The sequence below is a fragment of the Sebastes umbrosus genome, chromosome 11 (assembly GCF_015220745.1).
Source record: "Sebastes umbrosus isolate fSebUmb1 chromosome 11, fSebUmb1.pri, whole genome shotgun sequence".
NCBI lineage: Eukaryota > Metazoa > Chordata > Actinopteri > Perciformes > Sebastidae > Sebastes > Sebastes umbrosus.
Genome location: NC_051279.1, coordinates 30,420,312 through 30,431,630, shown reverse-complemented (window position 1 = coordinate 30,431,630; position 11,319 = coordinate 30,420,312). Strand labels below are relative to the sequence as shown.

The 11,319-nt window shown below is 41.8% G+C and overlaps 1 protein-coding gene across 1 annotated transcript; it reads right to left on the bottom strand.

The window, feature by feature from the left end:
* Positions 1–1,865: 1,865 nt before the first annotated feature.
* Positions 1,866–9,135, bottom strand: gdf6a (growth differentiation factor 6a). The gene is made up of 2 exons (XM_037783897.1): positions 8,637–9,135; positions 1,866–4,250 (listed from the first exon to the last, which is right to left on the bottom strand). The coding sequence occupies exons 1-2, from the start codon at positions 8,995–8,997 to the stop codon at positions 3,268–3,270; spliced, it is 1,344 nt and encodes a 447-aa protein (XP_037639825.1). The 5' UTR covers positions 8,998–9,135; the 3' UTR covers positions 1,866–3,267.
* Positions 9,136–11,319: the final 2,184 nt, after the last annotated feature.

The window sequence follows — 11,319 nt, the reverse complement described above, 5'->3', positions numbered from 1 at the left end:
GCTCCTCTTTTCTCTTCCCCTCTCTACATTTAAATGGTATCCGTTCAACAAATCACAGCACAAGATCTAAGTCCTCGCGATAAATTTTCTAATGCTCCTTAATGCCAGTTAAACAAATTTCTGCTTGCTTAGAGGTCTTCGCCGTCTGAAAGATCAGCGTGATTTATGCCCTTCCTGTCGCTGATGAGGACATCACTGATAACGGAGAGGTTAAGTATGAGGAACATTTACGTCTCCATACGAGCCAAGACTTTCTTTTACATCTTGGAGAGGCTCCCGGGACCTTCCACTCTGAGCAACACCTAGTAGATCTTCACATATGTAGCCTCACAGATCTCTAAAGAGGAGCCTCCGCGCACAGATGTGGGGTGTCAAGACTATTTGTGTTTCTGACGAAAAGGACCCGTCTCTTTGCCAACTTGGGTCTGCTTGGACTAATATATTAGGACCGAGTTTCAAATAAACACGACTCTCTGTTTTTGCTCTCGCTGCCTCGCCGTGGAGCGGAGGGACAATAAGGCGGTTGTGATGAAGAACTTTATAGGAACATTTAACTTGAGAGTGAGGGATTGAAGCGGGTAAACAAAGCATTCCTTTCCCTTTCATCACCATTTAACTGTTCCCTTAACATTCAGTCCCACCTCCAGGCCAGTGCCCACCAGACCGGGGAACTTGTCAAATAAATATAAATCAAAAAGGAAAAAGGGTTTATCCCACAAGTTACATGAAGCTGCTAAGAAAATTTAGACTTGATTGTGCAACACAACAGTATCCAGAATCAGCTGCAAAGAGTATCTCCCATAGTGCACTTGTGATGTGTGAGGGGATAGCGTAGCACCCCGGCGATGGTGTTCCAGACACATAGCCTAGAGGGCCATTTGGTTATACTCAGGGGAATGGTTGTTGTGTCAGTCATTTGCGGCGACCGCTAAAGAGTGCACTTAGCATCCTCTGTTTCCCCCTAGCAAACATGTGGGGAGTGACATGATACTGTACAAGAGCCTGGACAACATATAACATTTCAAAGCAATTTCCTAATTGTTTCCAGGCCAAGGTCGATAGCCTATATGGAAGCAATCCCTTCTTTCAAACTTTTTTTTTTTGTTTCTTCATCCACAGATTGGGAAACATTAAAGTGTTAAGTAAACTTGACCCAGGCGGGCTAATTCATTGGGAAATAGCCGGGGTTCGTACATTCGGTGCCATATCAATGACAGTCAGTCAGTGGATTTCCTTCTGCTTGGATGGTCACCATATGTTTATATGGCGCAATCTCGAGCCAGCCAGTCACTGAATGGTGACATTTGTTGTCTCTGATGAGAGACTGTTTACAAAGGGGAAGGATGTATTAGCTAGAATACCTGAAGGCAAAGGTACATGTGCTCCATATGCACTGTACACATCTTATTGGGGGATTCTGGTGTTGGTTTTGATGAAATCTTAAGCTTCTAAAGTCTCTCGAACTACGTGGAATGGTCTAAAAATGCCACAATAAAGTATTTTTCTTAAAAGGCCATTTAGTAAGATCTTAAAACTGTGTTTTTTTAAGATGTGTGTGTAATTTAAGCACATCTAATCATCCAGGAAGAAACAAATATAATGATTTTTTTCTCAAATGTGCATCATTGAAGACTTTAGAAATATAGGCTATAAAAAGTTATTCAGGCCTACATATATTTTGTATTTATTTATTTAATCCATTGACTAAAAAGACAAGCTTTTGGCCTCCTATTCCTTCATAAAGAAATACCATACCTTATTGATTTATGTGCTTTCTAGGGAAGCCACACTCTCTTAAAAACACTTAAAATGAATGAAATGAAAGCTAAAAATTAATCATCAGAAGTGCCAGACTGGTAGACTTTGTTTTGAATTTTATTTGTACAGTAATGGTGTGGAATATTATCCAGTAATATATGTATATAAATGATCTTATATATCATTGTAAAAGCTCTTTACACTCTAACTGAATGCACCTCAAAACTCAGATCCTATATGCAATTATGAGGTAGACATTAATAATGGTATTTTCCACCCTCTGCAAAAAACAACAACAATATCGAATACACCTTAAATTACTCTTATCAATGTAAGAAATATATGATTATCATGGAACTCTGTACATCACAAATAATAAAATAATTATAGAATAGAAATTATACCGATTTGAGTGCATTTTGTATATTTACAAAGAAATGCCGTTTTCCTCATTTCTTCATTCGTTGCACTTTGTAAAGTTTTCGACTGTACAAATATTTACAGCTCAAAAAAAATAATGAACAGCAGTGCATTCAAAGCTAATGTGCATTTAAATATCGTCTCGTTTGCGAGTCTTTTTTTCTCTTATATGTTCGTCATCAGAGAAGACAAACTCTCTCTCTGACTGACCGCGTGTCCTTGGCGCAGTCAGGTGTGGAAGTGCATTTCGTAAAGATGCAGACTTTTGAGCAAAAAGTTCGCCTCAGTAATGTGTGCTTTTTCTTTTTTACAACAGGGCCCCAGTCAGGCACAAGTCTGGTTTTGTGTCCTTTTCTGTCCACAAAGGCGCACGACGCCTCTCAACTGGTCTCCAGTAAGGCAAAAATCTCTTGAAGGCATTACCACCACCATCTTATCTCCTCTCCTCAGACCAGTCTGTGTGTGTGTGTGTGTGTGTGTGTGTGTGTGTGTGTGTGTATGTGTATGTGTGTGTTTGTGTGTTTGTGTGTGTGTGTGTGTGTGTGTGTGTTTGGTAGATTAGACATTCACCCCCTTTATTTGGAAAACGGGTACTTGCTCGGGCCTGTAATGACTCCAGCTGGACAGTGGCAATTACGGCCTGGATGCACATACCCAAAGGAGTCCGGCCTGGCAGGCAGGATCACACGGCAGAGCTGCAACAAAGCGCTGACAGGCAGAGCTCACTGTCCTCTGGCCTCGGCACGAACAGGTGCACAGCCTGACTCAACGGGTTCCCATCTCGCACTCTTGTGCCACATGGACGCATCTCACTCTCTGGGAAAAACAAAAGCCTGTTTGATGAGCGACGACTCGTTGCGTGGATGGGAATGAAGGCGTAACACGTTAAAGGCAGAGAGTGTGAATTATTGTGAGTCTGAATAAATAAGCAGAAATCGCCTTTGTGCGCATCCCTTTTAGAATAAAGACAAGGCGCGTCATGCGTCAAAGACCTGTGAGGACTTTATATCTTCAACCTGGGACCCATCAAGACTTCTCCTAGATTTGTTTCTGTCTTTTAAAAGTTTTTGTTGTAATGAATAAGGAGCGCTACCTGCACCCACACTGCTCCACCACCATGTCCTCGTACTGTTTGTACACCACGTTGTTGCCTGAGTCTATGTACAGGATGCTGATGGGGCTGAGTTTGGTGGGCACGCAGCAGCTGGGTGGGGTGCTGTTGGGGTCCATGGAGTTCATGAGAGTCTGTATAATGGCGTGGTTGGTCGGCTCCAGGTGCGACCGCAGGGGGAAGTCGCAGACCCCCTCGCAGTGGTACGCCTCGTAGTCCAGAGGAGCGATGATCCAGTCGTCCCAGCCCAGCTCTTTGAAATTCACGTGCAGCGCCTTTTTGCTGCACCTGGATTTGGATTTCTTCCCGTGTCTCTTCCCGTGCCGGTTGCTCAGCGCGGTTCTCCGTCTCCGCCGAGGCCCGTCTCCTCTAACCCCCCTCAGAGACACCCCATCCTCCTCATCCTCCTTCGTCTTCACAGCCTCCTCATCCTCCCCCACAGACCTCCGCGACTTGATCTTCTCCTTCATCTCGTTGAACAGGTTCTCCCTCTTCTTGGAGCGGGTGTAGGCCACCAGGATGGCCTTGTCCTGCTGGGACCGGCCGCTCCGGTCCAGCCCCAGCTGTCTCAGGTCCACCTCGGTGTCTGACTTGCGGAGAGTGACGCGGAGCTGGAGGCAGAGCTGGTTGCCCTGCTGATAGTGATGGGGATGATGATGATGATGATGGGGGTGATGATAATGGTGCTGGTGTGCTTTGAACATTTCCCACGCGTCCAAAACCTCCCAGCCGGCCTTGGTGGAGTCCAGCGGGTCCAGAGACCTGGAGTCCAGCAGCCTGTCGGAGCGGCATGGGTAAAGCTGGATGTCGTAGAGACCCGTCGTCTGCAGGGACGTCTGCACATCCCCGGGCCCTCTCCTCAAGATCCGCAATTCAGCCCCGACCAGCTCCTCTTTGTCTGAAAGGGTTGAGACATCAAACAGATACTTTTGTCTTCGCAGAGGAGAGTGCAAAAGATCGTCTGCAAGGATAAAAGAAGAAAATAATTGCAGTCAGATTCACTTAGGGTGTACAGTGTTCAGAGGGATGGAGGGAGGGAGGGAGGGGGGAGGGGGGAGCACATTCTCCCACAGAGGCCTTCTCTCTCTCTCTCTCTCTCTCTCTCTCTCTCTTTTTCTTGTTTTTCAAATGTCCACCCTGAACCTGCCTGAAACAAACTGACAAGTCCTCAGTTTGGAAAAGAATAAAAAGTTAACACCCCACGTTTATTATTGGTAAAAAAAAAAAAAAACTTTGGTTATCTATTATACTTATAAATCCATTTGACCAGTACTTCCCACTAATTTACTTTGAATTGATTACATCTAACTGAATTATCCTGATAATAATATATTTGATCATGCTAAAGGCTAAATAAGGGTTAAGTTTAACAGAACCTGCAGGCTTCCTTCCTGAAATTGTAGTTCCCCAAGTTTCTTAATTTCATTTCATGCGAATTTGTTGCACATGAACAATTTCAAATGATATTATGATGCAAAGCAAACAATGTTCATGATATATATACAGGAAGTTTCGAATCTCACTTGTTCCAAAAGAAATGTATATATTATAGATATATCCACCTGTCATTATAGGGCTAAAATTCGTTTTTGCTATTGCAGTGACAATAATCCAGTAGATGCTGGCTAAAATGTAATGCCACGCCACTTGTAATCAAAACCAGCATGTTTTAATGAAAATAGCTCTGCTTTCATTTCACTTGATGACAGATTGATTATTAATTTCCAGCTCTTTGACAGAGTGGAAGTGAACTTTTCCTTCTTTACAGACTCAAAAGCTCTTAAATCTGAGAAGCAGTCAGAACATCACAAATGTGGTTAGTTTTCTTTTCTTTCTTTCATTTTTTTGAGAACTCTTGCAAAGAAAGAAAGAAAGCAAGAAAAAAAAACAAGGGGCCTAGTGATGTGAAGGCCCCTGGGTGCTGCCAGACACAACGAACCAAAGGCGACATACTGTACACTCAACTGAACAATACACAATTAATGCATTATTCCCTGCTGGAGACCCAGGAGGCCTGCAAATATCCCATCAATGAGACTGGAATATAACACTGTGGAACAATGCACGAAAAGGCGTTAGCTTATCTGCATTTAACTGACAAATAAGTGTTTTATGTGTTATTTTACAAAATATATTTTGCATCAGAATGATTTATGTTTAGCGTTTGTTATTCATATCAAGCTGCAGTTTACAGCCTAATAGACACATTGTGCACGTTTTCTTGGTTTTGCTCCAACAAAATCCACTATAACCAGTTATTTTGTGTCATATATTTATATTTTATTTCTTATGAACACCTGAAAAAATTTAGCAAATAGGAGTTAATGTTGTTTTATTTTTATTTCCTGCCGTTTTTATTTTTTCCTCGACATTTTGATTGAGTAAATGCACAATCCGGAGCAGAATTTATCAAGAAAATCGCATTAAATTCAAGAAAATTCTTAAAATAGGTTTATTTAGTTATTAGGATACGTGAAATCCTTTCTTTTAAATGTCACATTTTTCCACTTATTAAAAACACAAGGTTTTAAACCTAAAAGCGGAGTTGAATTGGTTGTTGAGATGAATGATGTGTGGTCTTCTCTTTCTTATAAAATAAAAGTTGCTTCGGTTGATCGTCTCTCGTCTATCTGAACGTCTAAAAAATAAATAAATGAATAAAAGTGACATGCCTACATCTAAACACCCCTGTGCTATAATTTGTAAAGCTTGTTCTAAAGAGATATATGAATCTAGTTGTCAGTTTCCCCCCGTGAACCCTGCCGAGTCAAACAGTAAAAGCAGATTGAAACCTTGTGCTCGTTTCAGTGACTTTGCGCGTATGGTCTGCATTAGGATCCTGCTTTTTTTTATAAGACCTCAAACAAATCGAATGCAAGTTCACCAAATAATTAACAGTTCTGAATTCCCAACTTCCTCATTAAAGCACTTCCCCTCTTATATTTCATCTCATCCTGCCAACGACAACATTCCCCTTAAAAAGCGCCTGCACGGACTGACTGACTGAACACACTGTTGGAATTATTGAGACATATTCGTGTTGACAGTTAAAAAAATTTAGAGAGTTTTCTTAATTTCATTATTATGTAAAAAGCCAATTTTTTCCATTACGCGTAAGATGCTTGACGGTGGATAATTGGGGGAGAGTGCGGTGGACTTTATTGCTCGGTTAAAACGGCATCCTGTGCACTTTTGTTTGACCTTGTTGCTTGTATTTGAACAAATGCAAAACATGTTTTTGTCATCTATGCCTCTGTTTAGAGAGAGAGAGAGAGAGAGAGAGAGAGAGAGAGAGAGAGAGAGACAGAGAGAGAGAGAGAGAGAGAGGCCGGGCTGCACCATCTGCGCTTTAATGAGTTACCCCAAGTGCCAAAACTAATTTTCAGATTCGGGTTATTCTTTTCTGATCTTGCCTTTTCTGACCTCCAGGAAACACCCTGCCTGGTTTTATAAGAACATTTAATTTACCTACAAAAGTGAGAAAGCCAAAGAAGCCGTAGATCATAGGCGCACTCACTAAAACCTGTCTGTGCGTGGATGAATAATGCGTAAAAGACGTAAAACCTGTTACTTTACACTGCCTGCCCCCATGAGGATTTCTTTCCTGATGGTGGTGGTGATTTAAATAACGAAAACTCCCAGCTGAGGTCCGTTCTGCAGGTTAATGCAATGCAACACGTAGGGGATGCTGGGAGGAATCCCAAAAGAAACCAAGGCGCTTGAGCTGAAAGAACGGGAAGAAAAATAATTTTCCGTAATTAAAGTGGCGGTCGCAAAGGGAGGTTCCGCAGTAAAAAAAAAAAAATACGAACCACTTCACAGCAAAGGAAGTGCTCTTTCATTTTTCCCCCCTCGTCGTTTTTTTGGTGATGTGCCCATCGTGGCCGAGCTGGGTCATTATGGAAGAATAGACAGTGTCTGATATGTTATGACATGAACACTCAATTAGATCACCGAGTTCAAATACTCCAATCAGCCGTTCGATGCCAAGCAGCTCTCAGAGGGTCCAGCTCGGGGTCAGAGCCAGTGACACATCACATCACGATCACAGGAGAGAGTGAGGCGTTTTTATATCAAATCACTTCACACTGCAAGAAATGGCCACACGGACGAGCCTCTCAGTTTTATATTCATTCTTTTTCTCTCTGAAAAAGAGCAATTGTGGAGAGAGAACATCACTTATTTTAAATGCAGTTCGTTTTTTTGTTTTTTTTTTAAGCAAAAGGTATCAAACCTTGTAATAAGTATTGTAAAAAAGTACATTTAATTGAACATTAGTCTTGAAAAAAAGTTGATTTGCACTAGGAATAATTGCAGTTGCACCTTGCCAAGTAGGCAGATAGCAGTAGGATTTAAGCAGCCGACTCTGGAGTAGTGATGAGGATATTTTTTACAGCGCGCAGTCTCGGAGTGTTCCAGACCGGAGGGAACGCAAACAAAGATAGCTTTTATTTCTCCTGCAAAGATTAACTCGGCTTATGTCCCCTTGTGCGCGCTGGATGTGTTTGTGTTTATCAGATTGTGTTTGTCCTCGCTGGCCAGTCCAATCACTTGGTTACACATGTTAACTGACCCAAACACCTGCTTCTCACACCGACAGTACGAGCCGCTCTGCCATGGCCCCCAGCTCCCTTTGTCAGCACAACTTGGACAAACTGGGCACCAGAAAGGCAACAGACAAGACTTATGATTTGGGGGGGTTTAACCTCAGTTTGTATTTGAAATATTCGGATTTATTTCACGGTGTTTGTGTTTGGAGATCAATTTAAAAAAAATCGAAAATGAAACAACCACCGAGTGCTCTCATATAACTGAAAAAAGAGTTTCCCTGCATTCACGTGGAGGTTGGGAGCAGTGTAGTTTTGCTGCAGCCTGCACTGACAGTGATTTACAGCCTTCATTTAGAGAGCGCCTTAATTAGTGTTTTACTGTTGTGTTACCCAGGGGTTAATTTAAGTGTAATATAAGTTAATACTCGGAAAAAGTGACATAATTCGGCGACTGTGCGGCAAATAAATCCGAATACAACCACACAACTGCTCATGAACATCATATAATCCTGCAGCTTTCTAGACTTTTCTTTTATTTAACACTTATTCTTATGATTCATTGATATTTTGTGCGCGTAAAAGTGCATTTGCATATTATTTTTGCCTGATCTAAAACGTGCGTAAAAGTTGCTAAAAGTTTGTTTTTCTGTACCCCCTATGCATGACTGTATTTTTTAGAACACATTTTATTAAGATCTATACAAGAGGAGAATATTAGACCAGTCTGCTGAGGAAAAACTTTGCCACAGAATTATGCAAGAATGAGCTGATGGAGCTGGCAGCGGACTGAAACCAACCTGTTCCTCTGTCCACAAAACTTGTTATGGTGTTGGCAGATTTAGAGGAGCGGAAAAAGCTTGCGTTTAGTCCGAGCTTCTCTGCAGCCGAGTATGTCCTGTATATGGAGAGCATGTATTCATGCGGCACAATAGCGTCCTTTGGGTCTTCTTTGTAATGGCCCACGATAGGGTGCGTGGACGCGAAGATGTCTTTTAGGATTTTGGATGACCTTTGTCCGTCCCGATGAGAGATCCGGGCTCCTCTGTGTCTCCTCGGCGCAGAGGGAGAGATGATAGCAGCAGACTGGAAACACGGTATATTCCCAAGGAAAGCAAGGAGCAGGCCCAGATATAGCGTTACCAGTCGAGATGCGTCCATGGCTGGAAGAGTCACCGGGAGATGTCAAGAAACTCTCTATTTTCCGCTCAGTAGAGTTGGATTCGGGTGGCCGCCGGAGTTGGAGATGGTGTGCGCGCGTCAGGGTCGGAGATCTGCTACTTTTGCGCCCTCCAGTCGCACCAGAAGAAGTGCGTTTTGCGTTCTGGACTCCACACAAGAGCGGAGACTGTTGGGCCGAGGGAAACACGCCCACATGGTCGCTCAGTGCAGGGCTTCTCAAACTATTTCATGTCACAGACCTCCAAACAGACGCGCACTAGAGCCAACGGACCGACACAGACAAGAGAGTCCATGTGGGAAAGTTTTTGTTGGAGGAGGTTTAGTTGCCAAGTGTTCATCTACACTCTTTATAGATGATAATAATAGTTTACTTTATTTTGGATGACAATAACTTAAATTGCGATATCAAGTATTGAATCAAACAATGAAATTCAACTATTTTTGCAACAATTTTGTTCCTTCCTCAAACACTTATTTTAGACACAGGTTTAGACTAAAATGACATATTTCTGAGCAGCATATAGAGCTGTTGCTAAGTTTATAAAGTTGACCAAAGTAGATGTAGGTCCACACAATTTTCTGAAAAACTCAAATAGAGCTATAGTGCTCCTTATCACAAAGTCTGAAAGCGTCCAAGGACACGTCAGATCAGATTAGATTAGATTTTACGCACAGATAGACTGAATACACAATTTGTGCACAAGGTGATCATAAAGCGGCGGCATTTTTTTAAGAAAAACATCATACATTTTGATACTGAGTTTGACGCATTAATTAAAGGAATATTTTTGTAAATTCTATGAAATAAATAATATAACAAGGCAGATGAAATTTCAGTCGCCTATTTTCTTTTGTGTTGAGCCATCCGCTCAATGGCATTTGAAGAGAAGAGAATCAACTCCTCAGAAACAGAAACGTGGTTTGATAAACTGAGGACATTTAAATGTAACTAGAGGTGCGATCATAGTAAACATTTAGCCTTGATGTGCACTCATTCAAATGCACCAAACATGTTTAAATAACACTAGTGACCTCTAGTGGACATTGTCATTTATTACAACCCGACGTGTCCCCACATACAGAAACGAGGACAAATGCTGCATTCATGTCCTCTGGGAAAATCTGGCTGCATGACTCTGTGTTTAAGCAGCTTCAACTGTACAGTACAGGCCGGTGCTCACCCGTTCAAATGGGTTTAACCTCGTCCATTAGCCCTGATGAGATTTCATGCACGGACTTAAACGTCTGATTTTTGTCAATGAAACATGTCAATGTAATTCACAAATAGAAAACAATGAGTTGAGGGGTTGTCATCTCAAATGGTGAAAATAAGTAACTTAGTGAACATATAATGTCCAACACTTCTGTACAGGCCAGAATTCACATTTCAGGAAGTCTGAGACACCATGCAGGGTTCATTGAAGAACAGTAGCCATTGAAAGAATAATCAAGTATGTTACCTGAATGCATCATTAGGGCAAGCAAGATGCACGTGCAATCAGCAGACAGTAATGTATTTGTACATTTGACCTCATCTAATTCCCAAACTGTGTCATAATGTGTTTTATGACTCTTTAAGGTAGGCTTACTAAACCTCGCCATGTCAAATAATATTGTACCACATGCAGTCATTTGCCATATTACAGTCCTTTGCCATATTACAGTCCTTTGCCATATTACAGTCCTTTGCCACGTGTTAACATTATTTTGTCTGCTCTTTTTATCCAAACAATTGAAACAAGGCACAGTAATGCAGATCACTGAACAAAGAAAGGTGAATGGAATTTGTAAAAACATTTTAAAGTTTATTTGCAACATAACAAATAATGACAGACATGGGTTTTAGACTGGCATGGAGGGCTGTGTCACTTGCTTTAGGCCTAAAAAAATAATAAGTTGAGAGTTGCAGTGATCCAGCTCATAGTGATAGGGATCTTTATGTCAATCCATATTTAGTTATGTTAACCTGCAGCCCACTGTGTGACATTTGTGTGACATTATCTTGTCAGCCAGCAGAGGGCCTCAGTGATAAGAAGAAAAACTGCTGCCCATAAGTCACATGCTAACAATTGATTCAGTACCACCCAGTGCCCAGAGCTTCTTCACAACCCAATCTGACACACTTGAAGTGATGGACGCCTGAACAAGCGAAGACACAACTTTAATGTGTGGCCTACAGGTTATTTCATAGAGATACATGGCACCATAATATAGGCTACAATGACTGTCATTAGGGCACTAATTTCCCTACTAGATTCAGTGGTGCAGTTGTCCAGGCAAACACAATGATTTAAGGCAAAC

What these genes read in the sequence shown, in the direction of transcription:
- gdf6a (XM_037783897.1), bottom strand. Translation starts at nt 8,997, where the DNA reads ATGGACGCATCTCGACTGGTAACGCTATATCTGGGCCTGCTCCTTGCT. An exon ending in TTTTGTGGACAGAGGAACAG is followed by an intron (nt 4,251 to 8,636) that starts GTTGGTTTCAGT and finishes TTATCCTTGCAG; the next exon opens with ACGATCTTTTGCACTCTCCT.